Source organism: Neomonachus schauinslandi, chromosome 1 (genome assembly GCF_002201575.2).
Source record: "Neomonachus schauinslandi chromosome 1, ASM220157v2, whole genome shotgun sequence".
Lineage (NCBI taxonomy): Eukaryota > Metazoa > Chordata > Mammalia > Carnivora > Phocidae > Neomonachus > Neomonachus schauinslandi.
Genome location: NC_058403.1, coordinates 179,722,661 through 179,748,231, shown reverse-complemented (window position 1 = coordinate 179,748,231; position 25,571 = coordinate 179,722,661). Strand labels below are relative to the sequence as shown.

General features: G+C 38.8%; 1 protein-coding gene across 1 annotated transcript in view; it reads left to right on the top strand.

The window, feature by feature from the left end:
- The first annotated feature begins 4,111 nt into the window (after window positions 1-4,111).
- Window positions 4,112-25,571, top strand: part of TAFA1 (TAFA chemokine like family member 1) — a 534,189-nt gene continuing 512,729 nt past the window's right edge. Inside the window, exons 1-2 of the mRNA XM_044916668.1 lie at window positions 4,112-4,209; window positions 6,154-6,274. Coding sequence (XP_044772603.1) covers window positions 6,157-6,274 — 118 coding nt within the window. The 5' untranslated portion in view covers window positions 4,112-4,209; window positions 6,154-6,156. The remainder of the gene's footprint in view (window positions 4,210-6,153; window positions 6,275-25,571) is intronic.

Genomic DNA, 25,571 nt, shown 5'->3' with positions numbered 1-25,571 from the left:
GGGATTTTCTTGTGGTACTTTATGCCTGGATGGGGAAGGTAGCCCCTTCAATGGGTTTCCCAGGTAACTTAATAACACAAAGTATATGTGAGGGTTTTTTTTTTTTTTTTAAGACTTTTATGATCATTTGGAGAGGCAGGGAAGAGTCACATTCCATAGGATATAGTTTTCCACCAAGAAATCCCCTTTTGACATTTGTTCTTGGTCCTTCTCTTCCTGAGCCTCTAATATATTTCTATCTCTGTCTCTCTGCCCCCCACCATTTTCTTTCTCCCTCCTGGTGTTCTCCTTGTTACATCCTCTATCTCTCTATCTCATTTTTTTATTATGCAGGATTATTTGCTGAATATTCTTGGCTATTTGAGCATTCTGAGTGTTTTGGCTTTTACCCCCAGTTATTTTCACTGGGCTTTTCTTAGAAATAAATGTGGGTTTCTCCATAGGGAAGAGTTCTAATGAATAGAATTTTCTCTTTCTCACATAAACAAATGTGCATATACACAGATACTGTGTTTGAAATGTGTATCTTTAGGAATTTGGCTTGAATCATGGTTCAAATACCCAACTGCCTAGGTATCTTGAATTAATGAAACTGGATGGGCTAAAACAATAGTGCTGGAATAATGCCTTTTGAAATATTGTGCCTGCATGACAAAATGGCTGAGCAGGACATAGCCATAGGCCACATGGGTGATCAGTCTATAACTCCTGGTTTATAAGAGTCCAAAGGGGTTCCAGCAGCAATAATCAATGCTTTGGGTTTATCATTGCTCTGATTAAAAAAATCTCCAATAGATTTCCATTACAAGGGGCTCTGAAAAAGCAGGAACTTGGTTTGATGTGCATACTGCTGTCTCCTCAGAGCTTAGGGCAGTGTATAGAACATAAACATTCAATTAATACTTGGATAATGTAAGTTAAAATCTTCATCAGTCAGAGTAGACTAGGTTATGCTGCAATAATAAATAGCTCCCAAATCTCAATTGCTTGAAGAACAAATTATTTCTTATTTACTGTGTATATCCATTATGGGCTGGTAGGGAAAAGGGAGGGCCTGTTTTCTTTGTGATCATTCAAGGATCCAGGCTGATAGTGTGACTAGTCCCTGTTCTGGAGACAAAGGAGGGTGTTGCTTCAACAATTAAATGTTCCAGCCTCAAAAAGACACCATCAATTCTGTTGATATTTCACTGGCCAGAACTTTATGGCCCACTCAATGATAAAGGAATCAGGAGACACAATCCTACTATGGCCAGATGGTGGAAAGGCCAACTTCTTTGAAAGGTGTGATAGTAGTTTGTTATCACAAAATAGTTGGGATAGACTAAATAAACTAAATTGCCTTACATGCCAATATTTGTTGATGCTTATATTATTTAGGACAAATGGTCATTGGCTGCAGTACAATGGACTACAAGGTATTTGGAAGAAAAACAAGGAACTATGTTGATATTCTTGTTCCATCACATACATATATAGACAGTCACTTAAGCCTAAAAGAGCAAGTCTTTCTTCCAGTCTTTTTAAAAAAATTAATAATGCTTGTCTGAGTGCCTTGAACATAATCCTTTAGTACATTTTTCAAGTTCATTAAATTGAATTAATTCGTAGATAAATAACTATGTTTAGCTTTAATTTAATCCCTAGAAAGGAAGAACATAATGGTTAGTTTTTCAAAATGGTAGCCCTTATTAGTAACTTCCTTTTAATTTGAATACATTAGCATAGCAAAAACAACCCCCCCCAAAAAAATTCATGGGGCAAAGACTATCTTCCACACTTCTATATTTCAAAAGCCTGGAATGTACTCAATATATACTTCTTGAATGAATGAATAATACTTTTTTGAGACTCTCTTAATGGTAAAGAAATGAGAAAATGTAATGGTTTTTTTTGGGGGGGTTATTTTAACCATGAAGTATTTTTTTAAGATTGTATTTATTTCTTTGAGAGAGAGGGAGTGTGTGTGTGAGAGAGAGAGAGAAAGCATGAGCAGGGGGGAGGTGCAGAGGGAGAGGGAGAAGCAGACTCCCTGCTGAGCAGGGAGCCTGATGCAGGGCTCGATCCCAGGACACTGGGATTATGACCTGAGCCAAAGGCAGATGCTTAACCGACTGAGCCACCCAGTCAGCCCAACCATGTAGTATTTTATATGAGTGTCTAAGACATGGGCTCTTGCACCAGATCATTGGAGTTTGAAACCTACTCTATCACTTACAAGCTATATTACCTTGAGCAAGTTTCTTAATCTCCCTGTTCCCCCTGGGGTTCCTCATCCATGAAATGGAGATAAGAATAATAATACTTATCTTATGGGGTTAGTAAAAAGGATTAAATCATACCTTATAAGCAACATACTATAGAGAAGCGCTACTCATAGGAAAGATTTAATGAACATTAGCTGCCGCACTGCTGTTATTTGTGTCTTGATACCACACAGTCTGTACGTATCACCAACACAACAATAACGAACCACAGAAATGAAACATGCACTACCTACTATAACTTTGGTGTTGTTACGTGTGCACTGTGCACTGTGAAAGACCAGTGGGGAAGACCGACCCATCTGTAGGGGCTCTCACTCTTTCACTCTGTTTAACATGAGAAAAGGTGATGGTTTCCAAAGTCGCACAGTGGCATCAACCGTTCTTTCTTTTTAAGATTTATTTATTTTGAAAGGGGGAGGGGCAGAAGGAGAGAATCTTAAAGCAGACTCTCCTCTGAGTGTGGAGTCTGACATGGGGCTGGATCCCACCACCCATGAGATCATTACCTGAGCCTACCCCAAGAGCCAGAGGCTCAACCCACTGAGACACCCAGGCGCCCCTTCGACCCTTCTTTATAACACCCGTGCAAGGCAGGGGTATTCTGAGGCATTTCAAAAGGTTTGTGAGGAGGGAAAATCATGAGAACCAACTTGATTTTGAAAAAATTATGAAAGACTAGACCTATGACAGTGGGGATCACATCGACCTTGTTCTCTGCCTTGTCCCCAAGCATCTAGCACATAGTAGGTGCTTTATAAGCAATTCATGAAATAACTGAATGAGTATTTCTGCTCATGCAGTCTATAAGTGAAAACTAGGTTACCTTACGTGCATCGTTAACGTTTGGATACAATCACTTTATTTCCAAAGAAGAGAGTGTCCGAACCATAGTACTAGAAACAAAATGTTCAGTTTCTGAGGGTTTCCTCTCCCCCCCAGCATGTTATTGGAGGGAGAGGGAGATTTTAAAAAAAAATGCTTTGAGCATATTTCTTTGTCAAAACCCAATCTTCGATGCTGAAAATGACATGTTTCTATTTATTAAACATGTTCAAAAACCTCAGAAGGTTTTTATTGGGCTTATGCATATAAGCATCTATATTGTATTCCAAGTATGCCATATTCCCAGATTTAGCTGCCAAAACAATCGACAGACTTAAATTTGTATAAACCTGACAATATTTTTGGTTAACGTACTGGGTCAAAGACATGAAGAGGTAAGAAATGGCCTGTAGTTCACTTTTGCATTTACTGTTAAGAAGCCTAACACCCATTAACACTATTAATATTTTGCAGAATGTTTTTTTCTTTTGTTTCTCCTTCCCTCTTCACTCTTGGCAAATGAACGGTATCAGTGAAAGCTCTAACATAACATGCCAGACAGTATAGTGTTAAAGTGCTGCTTGAGTAGCTGAAGAGTTAGTGGGCAGGCATTACAATTCACTGTAGCTGTAATAGAGGGTAATGTCACTTTAAGACATGTGATACTTTACAGAGGAGGGATGTATTGAAACAGACTACTGCTACTTACAGCACCGTATAGCAGCCCTGCTCCTACATTTTGCTGCCTTACTCTGCCCCGAATGCACGGGACTGGGGATGGTCCATCATTAACTGTAAACTGATTCTCATCAGGATCACTTCAAAGGTCTCATCAGGCAGAGGTGACGCGAGGAGATGATTTAAAGGTGAAAATGACAAGGTTTCCACCCCTCAAACCTTGGCTCCTTTTCTGACAATACAGTCTGAATGAACCCGATGTCTTCTTTACTGTGGAAATAGCATTGGAAGAGAAAAACATATTTTTTTAATCCTGATAAAGAAGATTATTGGGAAGCTCTTTTAAAAAAAATCTCCAATTGTGCACAGATGGATTTTAGAAAGTGTTAGAGCTTTCCAATGAACACTAATAGAGTACTCTGCTCTTGGCTGGATTTTTCAGGTAAGAAGCCTCTTTAAGGATTTAAGATTCAGAAAGCAGATTTGTAACCTATTCAGTCATATCTAGAGAACTATGTAAGGCTGGATGCATTATTTGGTGGAAAACACCTATTAACATAGAGACAACCTCTTGGTAGGAGAGTGAGCAATGAGAGTGATATGCAGGAACCTTGGAAGTGATGCTGAGAATTAAAGAAAGTTAAATAAAAAAAGGAAGAAGAAGGAAAATACTGCAAATGTGAAGTCACAGTAATCTTTTTAAGTGCTAAAAGCTACAGGGGTGAAGAAATGAGCAAGAGAAAGCAGAGTCATTGAAAAACTGTTAAGTTTTGATTGTGGTAGGCTTTTTGAAAGTTTAGATGAATTTCTAGTGCATTTTTAACTGAAATTCACAACTAGTCAATGCATGCCACAGTCACCTCTATTTTGTCTTTCTATAATTTGCAGCGTATTTTGAAAAGGCCCCTAAATGCATTCATTTCAAGATTCATAGAAGGGGTGTTGCTATTTATCTCTACTGAAGAGAATGCATCTATGTTATACTGATAGTTCTGAAGACAATGAGGATAAATCTGTTGTGTACAAAAGTAAACAGTGGGCAGTGAAACTAATGATAAAGTGAATGGTCCATCTGAATCACAGAGTGAGGCATGAAAGGCACCATGCTGTTGAAAATAATGTTTTCCTACTTTGCACTTAATTATGGTTGTCACCATTTGTCTGTTATAGTCCTAAACCCCTTTTAAAGACTGCATCTCTCTCCTAAAGCCCATAAATTATCTTGTATTATATCTTTATACACACACACACACATATGATGTATATTTCTGCTTTCTGAACATCACAGTTTTTGAAAGAGTGCCAATTTCCACGAATAAAGAAACCACACTGGGAGGTCACTAGCAGATTTAAATGTATAGTTGAAATACTTGTAGTGTATAATTTGACAGTGGAAAAATTTTTTAAAGGAAAAATCTGGGTTCCAAAGCTCTCTCTAAGAGAAAAGAATACACTTAACTGGATTCTTGTATAGAAACTGCTTCCGTATCACTGGCTGAGTAAGGACAATGCTGCAAGTTTGATTAATTTGGCAATATGAAATGCAGCATAAGGTGTTGTTTGAGAAATTGGACAATATGTAGTGCAATTGAGCCTCTGTAGCTCCTAAGATCCTTATAGGTGCAGGTAAGACTGTCAAAGTTTCAGCGCCTGAGAAAAGGTATATGTTCATCCATAAATACATACACCACCTGTGTATGCATATTCATCAACACTATACAACAAATGCCACAATTGCCTCTTAGGAGGCAAAGCAGTATTGTAAATTATGGCTTACGCTAGGATAGAAGCATAGATCTTGCCTCTGAAACTCATTCTGGCTGAAGACAATTCCGTCTGATTTTAAGTCCAGCCAAAAAAGACCAGTTCTATCAGGAGATTACAACATGCCTCTGAGAAATGATTACTTAGTTTAGAAGACAGCAGAATGATTAAAAATTCATGACGGTAGAATTAAAAAAAAAAAAAAATCCACTCTTTCCTTTCAGGCTTATGTCAGACTTACAATGAAGTTAGAATGAACAGGAGTATGCAGCTTTTCAATGCCTGGAATAACTATAGTTTAAAGATCACTGTAAAAAACAGGATGTAAAGTCAGGATACTGTGCTTCAAACTGCCTGATAGTCACAAACTTTAATTTATTTATGTGTCTGGCAGTCCTTGGCGTTTGGCTTTGCAGAATTTCAAAAAAGAATTCACGATCTCTTGGGGAAGGCTTTCCCTAAATCCCACTTCATGGCATGACCTCTGCTGGGTTATTAATTTCAGCCAGCAAAGTAGCAAAGGGGACATGACGTCTGAGACCCTCCTTCTCTCATCAGTGGGACTGACTGAGCTGGGGGCTTGAAGCTGGGGGTAATCCTTGCTGTCTCATGTTCTTTTTAGAGAATGGCAATGGTCTCTGCGATGTCCTGGGTCCTGTATTTGTGGATAAGTGCTTGTGCAGTGCTCCTATGTCATGGATCTCTTCAGCACACTTTCCAGCAGCACCACCTGCACAGACCAGGTAAGTCGGGAGCTGGCTCCTCGGCAGCCTCCAGTCTCACTGCTGTCACCTTAACAGATGGTTGACTGTAAGGGACAGAAAGCACTATATAGTGCGGGCAGCTTGCCTCTGAATTCCAAGACACATATTGTTGGCTGGATGCTTTGGGGAAAGGTGAGGGGGATACTAAAATGCCCTAGAGGTGTTTCTATGAATTTCTCAGGAAAAAAAAAAAAAAAAAAAAAAAACACACGGTTTTCTCTAAGAGTCTCCCTACCCCTTCCTCACACCTTAAAAAAGTGAAGTCCTTGGTTTTTGGATACTTTGGCCAATATCAAAATACTCTGCAGAAGGTGGGATAACTTGCAAGACTTGATTTCTTAGAGAGGCAAAATATGATCTTTGCAACCAATAAAATAATGGGTATGTATACTGCTGGGATATCCTATCTAGTGTAGACACTATAATCTCGGTGTGTGCGTGGCTAAGAATTTTGTGGATATGTTAGTGCCGAAATTAACTTTGGAAGTAGTTCGTTAATGAAAAAGAAATTTAAAAATAACTTACTATTTCTTGTCTGCTTTAATTTGTCTCCTCTTTCTCCCTTCCTTCACTTTCTGTTCTTCCAGTTTTTAACGGTGGTATTTTTCTCTCTTTCTTGGCACTTTCAGGAACAAGTTCCCTTTAGCCTGATTTTTCCCCCTATACTGAATTTTGATTTCCGGACGCATTTTGCTTTCTTCGTCTTTTTGTTTAAAGTATATTTCTTACCCTTCCATGGCCTCACTTTTCCGTCTGGATTTTTTTTTTTTTTCTCCTTCTTTGCCTTTCTCATTACTGCCCCCCAGCTCGATTGTCCTTACCCTCGCCCATTCTCTGAAAAGATTTCCTTCCACATTCTGTTTAGTTTCAACCTTTGCACTCCTTTACTCCGCCCTCCACCGAAGCCCTCCTCCCCCATCGCCAAGTCCGGGCCCAGGGAACTAGTAGCGCGGCCAAGCTCCAGGTCTTCAAGTCGGAAGTGCTCCCCGCCCTCCATCCCCTCTCCAAATTCTTTACTGGCCTCCTCCCATCCGTTCGGCTGGCTCCAGCTGCGCGGTCCAGCGTCCACGCCTTTGCCTTTCTCTGGCTCCGCAATCGGCCTGGGCGCCAGTCCTGGGCTCTTCGGCACAATCGTCCAACAACACCTCCCGGGGCGCTGCGTGCTGCCTCCCCGGGCTCTGCCTCCAGGCTGCGGGCTGGACAGAAAGAGCAAGGGTGCAGCCCGGGGTCCTGCCGAGCGCCCGCACCCGGCTGCTGGGGAGCGCGCGAGCCGGTTCTCGGCAGGAGCCCGGGCCACCCCCCCCCCCCCCGCCCAGGACTGGGGTGGGGGAGGGGGTGAGCGCGGGAGGGGGCGTCCGGGCGGCCTCAGCCCCGGGCTGCGTCAGGGCCCCAGCCACCCTCACTCCCCACGCCCTGGGTTGCGGAGGGAAGGCGAGGGGGGCGCTGGTGCCCCTGCAGGTGGGCTTGGAAACCGCTCCGCCGCCCCTGCCGCGCGCTTGTATTTCTGCCTCAGGGGTCCTCAGCCCCGAGCGGAGCGGGTACCCCCAGACTCTGAGGCTTCGGTGCCGAGGTGGAGGAAGAACAAACGTGGGTTTTGGAATCTGCGGTTTACCTCCAGTCAGTTAATTACCAATCGGTTCAGGCAAAAATGTCTGATTTGTTACAGTCATACAAATAACGCGGGAAATTGGCATTCATTGTCATACTTAACAGTAAGAATTCGTAACAAAAATAACTATTGTGAGGGTTTTCGGCACACTCACGTCGTCTTAATCCGTATACAAGTAGGTGTAATCGCCCCTACCCCTCACACCACGCGCACCGCCCCCAATCCTTCTGTTGCCCAGGAGACTGAAGTTCTGAGGGATCGGGTGACTTGTGTGAGACCACACAGCCAGTAACTGCCATTGGAAGTCGGGTAGGTCTGATGTCACCTCCCTGGCCTGTTTCCCAAGGAGGGGATATATCTCCCAGGGCACAGAATAATCACGCCGAGTAGCCTCTTTGAGGGGTGTGAGCCGTTTCCCATAACTTGTGAAAACTTCCAAGTTATGTCAATGCACGGACTCAAACCCCTTCTGAAAGGTGGCCTTGGCTGAACTTGGTGAGGGCTGGCCGGTGGCAATGGCAGCGCTCAGGACCAGCACTCATCTCTGTTACTTAACCTGAAGTGTCTTGACCTTAGGAAAGTCACTTTTCTTCTCTGGGCCCAGTTCCTCATTTAAAGATATTGTGGGGGTGTAAGTAAAATAATTTTTTGTGACAGTGCTTTGTAAACTGTGAAGTTCCTCATAAATATCAATAACTGACATCTCTTAATAGACTACAAAAGTACATGTTAGAGTTGCTAAATGAGTAAAGTTTTGCTGTTCACACAGCTAACAATCCACATAGGACAAAACCTTGTTTTAATCTCGTGTTTGTTTTTTTTAAAAACTATGAGATACCTGGCTAGAATATATCACCAACCGCTGCCTGTCTTTTACGCTCGATGTGTATAGTCGTGAAATAGAGTACACTTTGCAGTGAGTTTTTACTTAGACTATCTCTGTTAATCAGTTAATACAGGAGTTTTTTTGGTCGGGGGTTATGGTTATGATATTTGTATTAAGTAAACTCAAATCTTTATGGGGCTTGTTATCAAAATATTATAATTTCAAGCTCAGAAACATGTCGTTAAGTTCTGACTAAAATTGAATTCAGTATTTGTTTTCTCCAACGTCTACTGCTAGAAATTGCTTATTATCACCAATGCATGGTCGATCTGTATGTCAGATATCCCAAGAAACTGTAGCACCGAACCCAATTTCAGCCCCAAGCGCTTATACATTTGAGATCCATTACCAATTCATTGATGAAATTAAGAAACTATATATACTCCTTTCTAGATGCCGAAAGATTAAAATGATATCAAACTGAAAGTCCAATGGTTCTATGTAATAGGTTTATTCAACTTTCTTGGGTTTTCAACAATAGCTGCAAAGATTAAAACGATAGATCTTGGACACAGCAATATTCTAGCTTATTTCAGTCAGAAATGCAATCTCCTTTAATACAATCTGTTTTGATTTTAAGAGTAAATGTATGCTTTTTTTGATGAGAGTTGTAATGTTTCCCTTTGTGGGTCTTAAATCTTCAGGGACACTAATGAAATGTGTATGAAAACAAGAGAGAAATCAGGGCCAGTTATCTGTGACAATCCACCCCTAAATGAGCAAATAAATAAATAAATAGCAGGATAAATGAGCAAAAAGGAAAAACATAATCTCATTTTCTCAAATCAGTTAAAACAAGTGACATGATGAGAAAAAATGAGACACCAGGCAGACCCTGAGCTTTGCCACATTTGCCTAAGCTTGAAAAATCGCCTCTTCCATAAAGCAGGAACAAGCGGACACTGCATGCATACCAAGTACCCGGGAAATGTGAAAAATGACAAATCTTTCCCTCAGAGCCCCGAATGGGGGGAGAGTGAAGGCTTTAGAGCTGCCTCCTCACCTGCTTAGGAACGGCTGGCCCCCCTCTTGCCAGCCTTTTACGGGCAGCTTTGCCATCCCCTACACAGTAAGATTGATGGTGTTCCCATCCCAAGCAGCCAATTTCAGTCTCTCAAGAAATAATCCACTACACTGACAGATGAGTGGAATTTGACGCGATGTTCCCCTCATCAGACTCTGCCGCACCTGGATGGCACCAGCCAGCCAGGTTCCTGTAGGGGAAATGGTTAGAGATCTGGGCCAATTTCTGCTGTCAAAACATGAAATCGGGACAATGTCTTTGTGAGGCCGTGAATTTGAGATCTGTCTTCTCAATGCAGTGGCTTAGTACACAAACAGAATGAGAATATGTTAACCAGAAAACAGACTGATTTTAATAGATTCCCCTGTAGTCCCTAAGTACTTTCTATTTTTCATATTTATGGTATTAGGAATGCACCATTATTTTCACTTACTAGTTAAGAAGGATTAAAATAGTCAATCAAATGGAAGTGAACTTTAAAATTACACAAATGAGTAAAATGTGCCGTAGATTAACAGATTTGTAATTTCAATAATTTAATATTTGGCTAAATCAAGTTTTTATTTTGGGAACAATGTAGGAAATTACCACAACAATTTGAAGAATACTCGTGCCTTTTATATATATAAATAGTAAAGCTGGAAGGGGACACATAATTTAAAAAAGACAGACTGAACAATGAAAACCCAAAAGTGGTATGTTCCCTTCTTTCAGGAAATTAAAACAGACAGCTTCAACTCTTTATAAGCATCAGGTGTGTAACAGGTGAAAAAGGATGAATGGTTTGCTGGATGTAACTTTCTACTTTAGAATTAGTTCTTCCCCCTTATGGATATATGAATTATGACACTAATTTTAATAGTTACTTAATTTCAAGTGTGTGGGTATGTGTGTGTGTGGGGGGGTTATTCTTGAAACTTAATAAAATATGGATCATTTCAAAATACTTGAGTAAGAAAAGATCCTTGGGATTCTTTAGTAATTTAAAATTATAAAGATAAATTACATGAGACAAGAAGTTATAAGTGCCTAATGAATCATTTATTCTTGAGTCGCTGCTATTGTATTGACAGGTGTGTATGGAAATGATATATGGAAAGATTACTCTGAATAGAATTGTCTATGTAACTTATACTTGGCCTGATTTAAAACTATATTAAGGAAACTATGTATTTAGAGGGAGGTATTCATTTATGACTTAATTATTACGTAGTGAACATCACCATTCATTTAAAAGTGTGATTTTTTGTTAACATATTTAAAAGCATTCTTGTATATCTTATACTTATCTTTACCTTAGTATTCAATATTACTTTATTGAAAACTGCTTAAGGAATACGCATTAGAATACCAAGACACATTACAATAAAGTATTGTTTTAGAACTGTAGTATGAAAGATATCGTCAGAACAACAGTGGTTGCATATTGGCTTTTTAAGAATTCTTACCAGTACTGAATTGCTAAGTGTAGTGAATTGACCTAAGGATTAGAGCAGACAGGTTGTTATTTGGTGTAAGCTGGTGCTAGTGATAATCCATTGATCATCTGATTGATGTTATTGACCTTGTCCCAGAGTCAGAGTGCAGCTATGGACATTTGATAAGACCTCAAAGTATCAAAACCAAGTAGAGATGCAAATAAATATTTCCTGTCAATCCCCTGAATTTATAAGAGAATTATTACAATGCTATATAAATACTGTTACTTATGTGAGCTCAAGCCTATGACCTCAGTTCGTCATAGTTAAGGAAAATAGATCTTATGTCACACTGAAAACATATAGAAGTGGCACAAATGAACCTTAGCCTTCAATTGGTAATTTCTTAAAGTTCATTTAAGATGACTACTTGAACTTTTTGAAAAACTCTTCCAGTTTTAAACTGTGTGAAAATCTCAAAGCTTGAGTATGTAAATTCGTGCAACATTTTTTGAAAACAATTTGGCAGCATCTCCCAAAATGTAAAATGTGCAAATCCTACACAATTCCATTTCGAGATGCTTAGCCTAAGAAAATGATTGGACAGGTGTGAAAAAATGTATGTAAAGGTCTAGTTAATTTAATGGCAAATAATTAGAGGGGGGTTTTAGCTAGAGCAAAAAGAGCTTGGTACAATAAATCGTTGTATACCATACAACGGGATTCAATGTAACCACTGCAAAGAATGAGATGTGCTTATATGTACTCTTAAGGAAAGATGCCTATGATACACTGCTGAGGGAAAAAAACAAAAACAAAAACAAGGAACAGAATATGCAGTTTCAAAATAATTTTGGAAAAAAATATTAACACAGGCATAAAAAAATGTCAGAAAGGCTATAAACATTCTATACGTGGCATCAGTTAAAGCTGGTGGTAGGACTAGAATGACTTGGACTTTTTATTTCCTATAATGATGTAGTTTTTATTTTTTTTATTTTTAATTTTTTTAAGATTCATTTATTTATTTGAGAGAGAGAGAGAGAGAGAAAGAGAACAGAGGAGGGGCAGAGGGAGAGAATCCTGGAGCAGACTCTGCTCAGTGGGAAGCCAGGAGCTAAGTGGGGCTCAATACTGGGACCAGGACCTGAGCCAAAACCAAGAGCCTGCTAGTTAACCGAATGAGCCACCCAGGTGCCCCAATTATGTGTTTTTAAGATTTTTTTTAATATGGGTATATATTACTTTTTAATAAAAAACTTAAAATATTAGCTGTAGTTTTTTATTTATTTATTTATTTATTTATTTATTTATTTTTTAAAGATTTTATTTATTTATTTGAGACAGAGAGAATGAGAGACAGAGAGCATGAGAGGGAGGAGGGTCAGAGGGAGAAGCAGACTCCCTGCGGAGCAGGGAGCCCGATGCGGGACTCGATCCCGGGACTCCAGGATCATGACCTGAGCCGAAGGCAGTCGCTTAACCAACTGAGCCACCCAGGCGCCCTAGCTGTAGTTTTATGGTAAAATTAGAAATGTATCAAACAGTGTTCTCAGGTTAAGGAAAAAGAAGGACGATTAGGTAGGAAAGTATCATGAGGCCCTTTTCCTTTTAAGAGCCTTAATCCAATGAAGTGTCTAGGCCAGTATTTTCCAGTTCAGAAAATACCGTACCCTCAAGATGCTGCTTGCAAAAAAGCTATTAAGTGTTGGGGAAGTACTCATTGTCTGGTATGTTCTCCTTTTGGAGATTTTCAGTACATGTAAGTGTATACAAGTTCTGGAAAGATTTGCAGATAGGAAACCTGATTGTGTTTAACTAAAATTATCTAAACATTTTTTTTTAATTTGGGCAATATCTAAAGTGCCTATTCTTATCACATGCATTGAGAAGTGTGAGCCACTGTGCTATCCATCTTCTTATATCTCACTTTTAGTAAGGAACTTGACATATAATAGGTGCTGAAAAAATATTTGTTACATTCTTAAGGAATGAATGTTCTGGTAAAACCTTTAACTCTCCCTCATTTATTACTGCTTGTGTGGGGGTGCATGTGTGTGTATGGATGCATATGTATCTGTGTGCATCTTTATAATTTAGGGATACCACAAATGGAGAGAGGTATAAATATTAAATTGTCAGTATAACATACATATGTATGTGTGTATGTGTGTATTTGTGCAATATCTTTGTGTAGTTATTTACTCTATTTGACAGCAGTTCCATTAACCAAAATAACCCAAAGAATATGCTTACAAATGTAGTAAAAACTTAAATCCCTAAGGTTTTCAGACACAGCATGAGTTTTTTTCCTATAAATTTAGAAAATACTGTAAGCGTGGTCTTAAGGGACTGAAGAGAAACTTCTCTTAGCAAATAGGAAAAGGCCTTCTGCTTTCAAATTTTTTGGTATCAAGAGAAAAACTCACTTCGTCTTTGTAGCAGGGAGAAATAAGAACAGACAGCAATTTTTCCTTTCTTTGGGATAAAAAGAAAATGAATGATTTTGTTAACCATTTGTGTAAACTAATTAGATTCTGTAAAGTTAATGTCCTGAAAGCACTTAGGGAACCCTTTTGGCCTACTATTTCTTTCTCCTTCCCCATCTTTATATAATAAAGGCCCAGAGAAAGAAAAGAGAATTGATATAATCAGCGATTTTCTCTCCGAAGATGGATAGATAACGCTGAGTGATGTCGCTATTCATTAAGCGGATTCTTCCTCCACGCGGAAGGAGTCAAACCAAACCTCACCCTGAGTCTAGGAGGGAGGAAGACCTACATCCTCAGCCAAGGTCATTGTTCTGCTGATGTGATTACCTATATTTATCTTTACTATGCCCTTACTAGAACTTCTCTTTTAGGCATGCTTCCGTGTCACCCCAAAATAGATGGGAGCTAACTGAGTCTGCATGTACCCAAAGGATTTTTTTGTTTCCCCCTCATGTGGATGAAGGGTGGATAGATTGAGTCATAGGCTTTGAAATGAATACAGAATGTCAGCTTCCAGGTTTAGATGAGCTACCGCACAGTAAGAGGAAAAAGCACTTCAATGCTCTTGAAATTGATAATACATTTTAGATTCGGGTCAGCAGGCCACTAGGTCATACTTCCCACTGAATGAATGCTGTGTAAGTATTCAATAAATATTTTCTCATAACTGGGCAAGAACTTTACATCCTTTAAAAATGCAAATACTGGGGCGCCTGGGTGGCTCAGTTGGTTAAACGACTGCCTTCGGCTCAGGTCGTGATCCTGGAGTCCCTGGATCGAGTCCCGCATCGGGCTCCCTGCTCGGCGGGGGAGCCTGCTTCTCCCTCTCCCACTCCCCCCTGCTTGTGTTCCCTCTCTCGCTGTGTCTTTCTCTGTCAAATAAATAAATAAAATCTTTAAAAAAATAAAAATAAAAAAAAGATTAAAAAAAATAAAATAAAAATGCAAATACTGGCAGGAAAGTACCACATGAAGCCTTTTTTATATCGAATGGTAATGAGGAAGGAGCACCACAGTAGGGGTAGGACCCTGGTGCATTCAGGATCTCACGTCAATTGTCAATTGCAAGTCTCCAGTAAGAGGGTAGAAGGAAGCAGTGGTTTTCATATTGTGTACAGAAGCTCCAAAGAGGCCATCTATGCATTCAGCAAAGTATATTCTTGTCCGTCATAGATGGACCTGGCAAATACCTTTGTGCACCAGCCAGTTAACAAAGATGACTGGACCAGCCTGAGGATAACTGTAGCAGCTGAAGAGCATGTGTGCATTGAGAGGGCACATCACATCCTTAGCTAAGCCTGAGATAGGCTCAATGTGACCAGATCATCCCATGGTTCAAGGCAAGCAGGACACTTAAGAAGTTTATGTGTAATTTCCTTATCTTTTAAATGTCAAGTGGGCCAAACAAAACTTGACTCATGGCTCTATCCCACCTGCGGGCTATTAGTGTGTGACCTCAGGCAAGATTATCTCCAGCTCCAACATTTTTTGATTTTTAATGAATTTATCAAATCCTTTTATGCAAGCAAGGTAGAGAGAGGTGAAGGCAGTGCGGCTAAAAGTGGGGAATTTTTATGCACTTCTGTCTTGGCTTGTTTTAAAATTATGCCTGTGGTTTTGTCCCGTCCTGACTTATACCCCAAATGCTAAAGTGCTGAGTCTCTGGCTATTTTGTCTACAAGCTACTAACTGTAAATGGAGCTACTAATGGGAGGCTGATAAACAAAGAGCATTTATATAAAGAAGCCAGTGGCCTGAACAGAGGTCTCATTTGAATCTTAGGTAAAAATAAATTAATTTTCCTTTAGATTAAAGTTTGGCAGAAAGAGTAAACTATAAATGTAATGAAACAGAGGGAAGCATCAGACAGCGTAATGTTGCCTGTATAAAACCCTTAATTTAATGCTTTATTAAAGTTCTCAAAATCCAGTCTGCAGTCCACTAGTGGGTTATACATTTATCTTGAAACTCAACATTGTTTTTTTTTTTTCTGTTCTTGTTCTTTTCAGATTTCATGTGCATTTATTTTGTATATGAATACAGTCTACTTATTAGTACACCAACTGAATTATCTTCTATTAGAATGACATGTAACTAAGGTTTACTGAGCTTCCCTAATTCAGTATTCTATTTAGAAAACTGGCTGCCAGCTCTTGGAAACATTGCAAAATGCCTGCATGCAAATAATTAGAATTCATGCAATTTTGGGAGGGATAATTTGTTACCAGTGTATCTTGAGTGTTGTTTGAGTTGTTAGTGATTTTGAATGGCTGTGGTCTTTGCTTTTTAATTATAAATTAGTGTTGGTTTAGTTTCATCATTATCAATTAAGTTTGCTGTGGGCTGTTTCATTAACCCTATAGCCTGTAATAATGCATATTTGCATATGTTTGCTTTAGATTCACCAAGGAATAGACTTTAAGACATTCCTGAATTGTGTTTCAGAAATGATTTACCTATATCCACATTGGAAAACATGTATATGCAATCACTCTCAAACTTATTTCTATGGTGACACTTACATAGTGACATTGTTTATAAACTGCTTGTGAACATATGCAAAAGAATTCTCAAGGTACGTAACATATTTGGTTTATTTTTATATCCATAGGGCATCATTTTATAATACATGAACATGTTAATAGGCTCCTCTTATTTTATAAAAATAATTAGTGATTCATAAATGTGTCTTTCCAAGTATTCATTAACTGAGTATTTTTCCACTGGGAAGTGGAAACAGATAGGAATTGGGTATTTCACCTCCTTGGTGTGCTATAGACAGCAAAGTTTGAATACCTCTCTTATGAAGAAATTGTAACAAGAGACCAGCCCTACATATAACTCTGAATTAAAAAATACGTGGCATGGCAAAAAATAAAAGTAAAACCATTTTTTTCCCCCGAAATAAAATAAGATATAAGACAGGAGAAGGTGTTTGGAAGCTTCTCGGACGAGGTCTTATTAGGTGAATTGTTTTTGTAGCTTCTTATATCTCTTTATCTGATGAAAATGCAAGACGCCAGGTACTAGACATGTGCTTGAGAAACTAGGTCACTGGGTGAACATTTGTAGGGCAACATTTTTGACAGCTACTCCCAGAATTTTTTGGAAGTAAGAGCAGGTTTATGGCACACAAGCTGCCAATCTCCAGTCCTCCATCTATCACAGGCCCAGGTAATCAAGCACCGTGATTGTTACCGCAGAGCCAGGATGTGATTTCAGAATCTTTCTCAGTCCCTCTCCAGGCCCCGCCCATCAATTGATTGACATTGGCGTGCAAGTTGGAAGTCTTTGACCAACTCCATTGTGGGTTAATTGACTGACCATCTCCAGAATCTGTTTCTTATCCAAAAAAAAAAAAAAAAAAGGCACGCCATAAAACATTTCATTGAAAAATAAGAAAAATGAACCTATTGCAATTGAATCAAAATTTAAATAGCCGCGTGTCTTGCTGTAACTACTGTTTACAATAGTGTAGCGTTAGACAATTCTGTCCACTTGTGAGAGTTATACAACTCTCTTTTTATTTCCTCTGGAAGTTTTTGTTCCTTTTTCCATTCTTCTGTATTTCTGTGTCTAAGATTCAGAGTGGCTTCTGATATGAGCTCTAACCAAACACGGTGCTCTGTGATCATAACACATGAAGCCACTTACACTGAGCAGAGAGGATTTGGGAAGCCCTCATGAAGGGGGATGATTTTGTGTTGAGCTTTGAATGTTGGTTAGGAAGTCAGCTAGCAGGAGAGGATGGAGGGTGACAGCTTCAACCAAGGGGAACAAAACACATAAACTTAGAGGCAGGTGGTAGAGATATGGTGGGCTGGTAACTTGGATGGCTATTGGCCTTTTGCCAGTTGGAGAAACTTGATATTATTCCAATTAAAGGGGAGGCAAGATTTATTTTTTTCTTTGTTACCGTTTTTTAATCTATGGGCTGCCTTATCAATGTACACTCATGGTCACAGGTGTAGGGCTAGGTAAGATGGAAGGGAAGAGTCCCAATACCTACAATTAAAGTCTCTGTGGAAAGCAAGTCAGTTAATTAACAAAAATCCAGCAACTGTACTCTGGCCAAATTCTTGGTGTCCCATAAGGCCTTTCACAACTTTGAATTGTTGTTACCTTTGTGTAATAAAAGACAAAACATGTTACTACTGTTGATTTTAAAAGTCTGGCTATTATATTAGAGAAAACCTCATATCTCTAAATCAAAGCCTGAGGATAATCATTTTTATTTTTAACATACAACAAATTTAATATTTGTTATTCGACAAATGTTTATCAGTCACTTACTAGGTGCAGAGAACTATGCTTCCACACTAAAGATAGTGACGCCACTTTATTCCAATCGCTGGTTTAACCCTGCTTTCCCTGCTAGATTGTCAGCTCGGAAAGGATAGGGAGCCCAGCAGTCTCACAATGCCTCACAGAGAGTCTGCCACATGGTGAGGGCCAAACAAATACCTGCTGAATGAATGAAGGAAGGAAGGAAGGAAGACCCTAAACATTTGATGTTTCATTGAATCCTCATAATAAACTCGTGAGGTAGAACATCTTTCCCTTTTGCCAATAAAAAAAATATCTTTAAAAAAAAGAACAAATTAATTGATTTGTTCAAAGTCATCTAGCTTGGGAGGGCAAATTGAGAATTTTTCCAGCCTTCGAATTTTTCCAGCTCAGTTTCCTGAGTGTCAGCTGTGGGTAGGCCCTAATAAGGGCTGATTCTTATAATATGGCATATGATCTATACCACAACCCTACATGGGTGGCGCTGTCATCTCCATTGTACAAAACCCTGGAAAATTGTGGATAATAGTAACAAAGCTGAAAGGAAAACCTAGGTTTGGCATTGACTCCCACTCTGGCGCTCTTGCTATCACAACCAGCTACTACTTTAGCACTTAGGAACATCAGCAAGCTAGTCCTGGTTAGTTTAAACTGCAAAACAAGGATGCCTGGGTGGCTCAGTCAGTTGGGCAGCTGGTCATGATCCCAGGGTCCTGGGATCGAGTCCTGTATCGGGCTCCTTGCTCAGCAGGGAGCCTGCTCCTCCCCCTGCCTGCCACTCTCCCTGTTTGTGCTCTTGCTCTCTCTCTCTGTTTGACAAATAAATAAAATCGTTAAAAAAATAAATTACAAAAAAAATTTCTGTGCTGAGGGGCATTGTTCTGTATTAGCAGGCAACCGGGTCTTGGGCATTTAGCTTGGCTATATCATGCAATAATTTTGAGTCTTGTGGCTGGCTGAGTAATGCTTTGTTCTTAATTTTGCTGTGCAACAGGCCTTGCTGAAAACATGCTTTCTTGTCTTATTGGGATAACAGCACCTCATTTTCAAGTATTTTTTTACAGTTTCCTTGTAATTTTTTTTTTAGATTTTAGAGACCCTTTTTTTGTGCTCCACACGACAAAGCAACAACATAGGATAAATCTACATTTATTAGACTCAGTCTTAGTGTAGATTTTCTGTTTTACTTCAAATCAGTTATAAATCATTCACACTGGAAAAGAATTCTTCCTAACTGCAATTTAATTTTTGATAAACTTTTTTTGGCATTTATCATATTGAGACTTTATAAATTATCTAGAATATTGTAAAGTGGGCTGACCTTTCTAGTAAGTGGTTTGATCATTTGCAGTAGTGTCTTTTTGCTAAAATATGGAATTTGCTGTCTTTCACATTAAACTTGCTAGACCCATGGCCTAGTAACATGGTAGGTAGAAATTGCTTATAGAATCCTATCTGAAGTCTCCCTTTTAAATTCCTCTCAGCATCAAAATAAATCTGTGTTTTCCAAAAATATCCCTTTGGCTAGTGATGGCAAATTCCTGATCCATAGCCCACTCTTTCTATGGTTATACCACTGCAGACATGGCTAATCAACCCAGATTCAACCTCTGAATCCGTCCAGGTACAACACTTCAATCATTGAGTTGTTAAAGGAGATAGAGATGATTTCAGAAACAACTACAACACCCCAAAACAATAATTATTCAGCATCTATTGTGTGATATATTGTGCAAAGTGCCTTATATGGAATTATCTGCTTAATTTTGAGATGAAACATACTGCCCGTTAAGGGTTTTTATATGTTTTTATACGTAATTTAATTCACCTCTCAAGGTGGGCCATGTTCTTCATTTAAAAATAATGATTTAAATAATTAAGTTAACACGTATGAGTACATGGAAAGGTTCCCGCAACAGGGTAAGTACCCTTCAACTCAGGGTAAGCGTAGCATCTACATACATCTTTGAGAATTGGATAGAGTTCACATGCTTGTGGGTGTTTTACCTGATTTCACCCTCTTTGCCACCAGCTACTCTTGGTTCAAGGAACCTATAGAAATAGGAGCATCTTGGTATATAAGGTAAACCAGGGGATTACATCCCACCTCTATTGTTGTTACACTATTAGCTCTAAATGTGGCAAATTAGTGTAGCTCTCTGCTGCACCCATAAAATGGGGATCCATGTTTATAAAATCCCCACTTGGCAGGTTTGCATAAAGAATAGAGATGCCTGTTCGACACCTGCCAGGCAATAGGTATCTGGCATATGGTATCTCATATTGTTATGTAACTATATGAATGTCAAAGCAAAGATGGTGGAGAAAGTGCCTGATACTAACACATACATCCATAATATTTTAGTGTATAAAAAAAAATGCATATAGAAGTTTTACAACTTGAGGGCACCTGGGTGGCTCAGTTGGTTAAGGGTCTGCCTTTGGCTCAGGTCATGATCCCAGGGTCCTGGGATCAAGTTCCCACATCGGGCTCCCAGCTCAGCAGGGAGTCTGCTTCTCCCTCTCCCTCTGCCCCTCCCCCTGCTCATGCTTTGTTTCTTTCTTGCTTGCTCACTTGCTCTCAAGTAAATAAATAAAATCTTAAAAAAAAAGAAATTTTACAACTTGAATTTATTTATTCATTTTATGACCACACCTGAGTCTTCCGTTAATAAAATCCAAGTACTTGGCACAGGTTAAAGATATAGATTTTTTTTTAATTTAATTGAATTTTATTTAAATTCAATTAAATAACATATAGTGCGTTATTAGTTTCAGAGATAAAGTTCAGTGATTCATCAGTTGTGTATAACACCCAGTGCTCCTTACAACACATGCCCTCCTTAATGCCCATCACCCAGTTACCCCATCCTCCCACCCAACTCCCCTCCAGCATCCTTCAGTTTGTTTCCTATAGTTAAGAGTCTCTTATGGTTTATCTCTCTCTCTGATTTCATCTTATTTTATTTTTCCCCTCCCTTCCCCTATGATCCTCTGTTTTGTTTCTTAAATTCCACGTATGAGTGAAATCATATGATAATTGTCTTTCTCTGACTTATTTCACTTAGCATAATACCCTCTAGATCCATCCACATCCTTGCGAATGGTAAGATTCCATTTTTTGATGGCTGAGTAATATTCAGTTGCATATATATATATATACATATATACATATATATACATATATATGTATATGCAACTGAATATTATATATATATATATATATATATATATGTACACACACACACACACATACACACACCACATCTTCTTTATCCATTCATCTGTCGGTGGACATCTGGGCTCCTTCCATAATTTGGCTATTATGGACATTGCTGCTATAAACATCGGGGTGCAGGTGCCCCTTTGGATCACTACATTTGTATCTTTTGGGTAAATACCTAGTAGTGCAATTGCTGGGTCATAGGTTAGCTCTATTTTCAACTTTTGGGGAACCTCCATACTGTTTTCCAGAGTGGCTGCTCCAGCTTGCATTCCCACCAGCAGTGTAGGAGGGTTCCCCTTTCTCTGCATCCTCGCCAACATTTGTTGTTTCCTGACTTGTTAATTTTAGCCATTCTGACCAGTGTCAGAATGAAATTTGTATTTCCCTGATGCTGAGTGATGTTGAGCATTTTTTCATGTGTCTGTTGCCCATTTGTATGTCTTCTTTGGAGAAATATCTGTTCATGTCTTCTGCCCATTTCTTGACTGGGTTCTTTGTTCTTTGGGTGTTGAATTTGACAAATTCTTCATAGATTTTGGATATTAGCTTTTATGGCTAATCTCTATGTAATGGGTAGCCATAGGTTCTAAGTCAGTACTTAAGATTCACTACTTAGAGCATCCTTCCTTCCAAAAGCATTTTCACATGTAATTACTGATGAAGGTGCTGTAATCAGTAAGTTTAGTAGAGTCCGTGTGATGCCAAATAATGGTGAAGTTTGGGTAATTAATTAAACATCTGGCCAGTAACTCATTAACAGGAAATAGTCCAAAAGTCAGCTTTGGTGCTCTGTGATTCTCAGAATGGATTATATCCTTATCTTAAAAGAGCCATTGGTCAACTGACATCTGATAGTATTTATCTGTATTTCCTCAGGTGTTTTTTTCTTTCCATTAACTGTGTTCTTACAATAACCTATGCACTCTTTATCACAGGGCCCACTGACTACATGGTATATACTGATAAACACATTAGTACCTAAATGTTCACAGGGTTCATCCGAGGATGCCATTTATGTGTACTCATATGTGTACCCTGTATTTTCTACTATGAATACAAAATATATCTTTGTGTTTTAAGAATTGCCTAAGTATCACAGGGTCTAATATTTTGAGACTTAACAAACAAACCAAACAACAACAACAACAAAAATGAAATGCCATGATTACTTTCTTGTTTTAAGACACTAGGGATTTCAAGTTAGCATGAATGAAGATCCTATACAGTTGGAGACATGGATTAAAGATACTGTAAAATGATGGTAAATTAGCAATTAGTGTTTCAGAGTCTCTTAAGAACTATACCCAACAGGCGAGCGCTCTCTTCTGAAGAGGTCAAAGCCTCACAGAAGCCTTGCTCAGTTATTTGATAAAACTTTCTTATCTCTTTTTTACTGTCCTCATTAACATACTTCAAAACCGCTGCTAAGTATTTCTGGCAAGCACAGCATTGAGGTAATTTTACAATAGTGTAAAGGATTTATTAATTTTAATCTTTTCATGAGTCTATTTATATTCAATTGTGACATTAATAGGTTGCCAAAACAAACTAGAGTTAATTGTATTTAATTAAATTGTTGAGAACAAGTAAGGGTAGTTTATTATTATTGTAAGCAGAAAGCTCTATTGATGTACTTATTTGTGTGAATAAGATCTGGTGTAAAGTTTTTTCTTCTGGGTATGGTATTATTCATCAACAGAAAGCAGTATAAAAATGCTAATTAAAGAGAGTTGTCATTCTAATAGAACATTTGGAGGGAAAGCTTCACATAGTATTGATAATCTTAAACCCAGTGTTCAGTAAGTGTACTAGGGTTCCGATGAAGGGAGACATCCGATCTTTTTACTATGTTGCCTGAGGGGCTCCAAGACCATCTGTTCACCTCCCGCTCTTTCCTTGGAGGAGTTGTTTGATGGTGGGAAGAGTCTAAGATCTGGGTCAAGGCTTTGGTGAAAAAAAAGTGCTTCCAATGAGACCAGAAGAAAAAGGAAGAACTGTACCAAGAATTAGGGATGGAGTTTTGGCCGCAAAGAATTTGAGGCAAAGATAACAGCATTATGAAGACAGATACATAATCTGAGGAAGATCACAATATCAGGGAAATGGCACTCCTTTGTCATGGATTAATGCATGTAAATATTTTGAAGACAGCAGGAGACAGAGTCAAAACTGACTTTGGAAGAAAAAAATATAATTTAGCCTTAAAAATTAACTTAACTTCTTAATTGTGTCTGATGTGTATATACATTAAATATAGATTTTTATTTAGTAGTTACTATGTTCTTGGCATTGTGCTAAGAATTCCATATTATTTCATTAATCTTTACACTTACCACTGTAAGGTAGCTATTCTTGTTCTCTTTTTTCCACCGATGAGGGAAACAACATTCAGAGAATGTAAATAACTTGCCCAAAGTGTGCAGGTAATAAGTGTGAAGCCAGGATTTGAACTGGGGTAATCTGATTCCAGATCCCAAGCTCTTAATGACTACACTACTGAAATTCTTTGCTTCTGCCAGTATTGTTTTCATTGTGATGGACAGTACTAAGATGGAAATAAATGCCCCTCAGATTAGGCCAGGTGATACTCTGGTAACCAATCAGCTCCAAATCTCAATTGCTCAAGGCAGTCTTATATATTTTAGCAAAGTTTATGTCTGACTCATATGTCTGACTCCCTGAGGTTGGCTAGAAGCTGTGTTCCATGTTATCTTCAACCCAGAATTAAGAGCAGCATCTATTTGAAATAGTACTGTTATCATGGCAGAAAAAAAGAGAGTTTTGGAGGTAAGATCAGCAAATAAACTCTTTAGCCTGAAAGTGATTCATGTCATTCTGCTCAGAACTCATCGGCCAGCCCTGGTCATAGGGCTCAACCCAATGGCAAGGGGCCACAAAAGGGGTTCCTTCATGAGCCCAGAAGGCCAATAGTGGGCAATATGGGATGTAGAGCATTCATGACAACCAAAAAAAATGCCTTAGTGGTTAGGAAATGATATTTTCTTTGGTATAGTACTCTTCTATTCTCAGCTATTTAGATATCTTAGCTTTTTTTAGTATTTGGAGAAGTCTCCAGAAAGTTCATTCTCTCTGTCTAAAAACAAGAGGATAATTCAGTTAATGAGTCCAAAAAAATCAAATCAAAACACAGTGTGACACCAACACCAAGCATCCAGTTTTGTTTGTTCACACCTAGCCGACTTTTGAATAAGTGGGATTTACCAGGCCCAGCTCCACAGCTGAGTGAATGTGAAGCAAACCTTTGAGACACTGGGAGTTCCTGACCTTTTCTTCCGCTGAGTCTCTTTCCTCCCAGCAAACACCTAAGGCTCTTGCTTGCTCCTTCTCTCCTTCCCTCCCTCCACCCTCTCGTTTATATGAATCTAATCTGTGAACTGATTTTTCACTGTTAGGAATGGTCTCCTGTGAATAAAAGGTCAAAGCGTTCACTACTACACTCTCTGGGAGGCTGTTGTTTTCTTCAGATGAAACTTTTATAGGGCATATGGAGTAAGTAGGTGATATTTTTACATTATACTCAGTATTTTCTATTCTTATTTTCATTTTAGTACGTATCTGTTTCTAGTTGTCAGGCAGAGAAATCAGTTATGGATCAAATGCACCCATTTGTCAAGGATTAATGCATATAAATGCTTTTATGACAGCAAAAGACAAAGGCTTATAAGGGTGGATGCTGACTTTGGAAGAAGAAAAATTAATGAAGCTAAGAAAAAGTGATAGCAAGGAATATTGCAGTTCTAGGTGCTAAATGACTTATTTTCAAACCCTGGGAGTACAGTAATATTATTCCTCTCCCCTTTCTTTTAATAAACCATTCTCATAATCTATAGTGACCTCTGCTGAAGAAACATTTTAGGGCGAGTTAGGTTTCCTGAGAGCTGTTTTTTAAGGTACAGGGTTTCTCCTTATTAGCTAAAAAAAAAAAAAGTCTGTGTTGTTGGGAAGAGAAAGCTCTAATCCACTATTGTGAATCTAGAGAAAGGAAAGAAATAGGAAGACTACCTTGGGTCATCAACACTTTATCTGTCACAAATGTCATGAACAAGTGTTGCTTTCCCATGCATGGGTGGTTCAGTAAGACAACAGTCACATAGCAGGGTTAGTTTTGTGAAACGTGGCTTCAATGTCTGACTTCCCACTTCTTGAAAGTGGAATAAGGCCGAGGCAATTATTTTATCAAGATTTTAAAGGACTTTCTAGATTATCTCTTTGCCACATTTGCACACACACACACACACACTCCCTCATACATTGTTAAAATATGTTAATATCATACTTAAGTAACTTAAGAGTTGGAAATTATTTTAGCAATC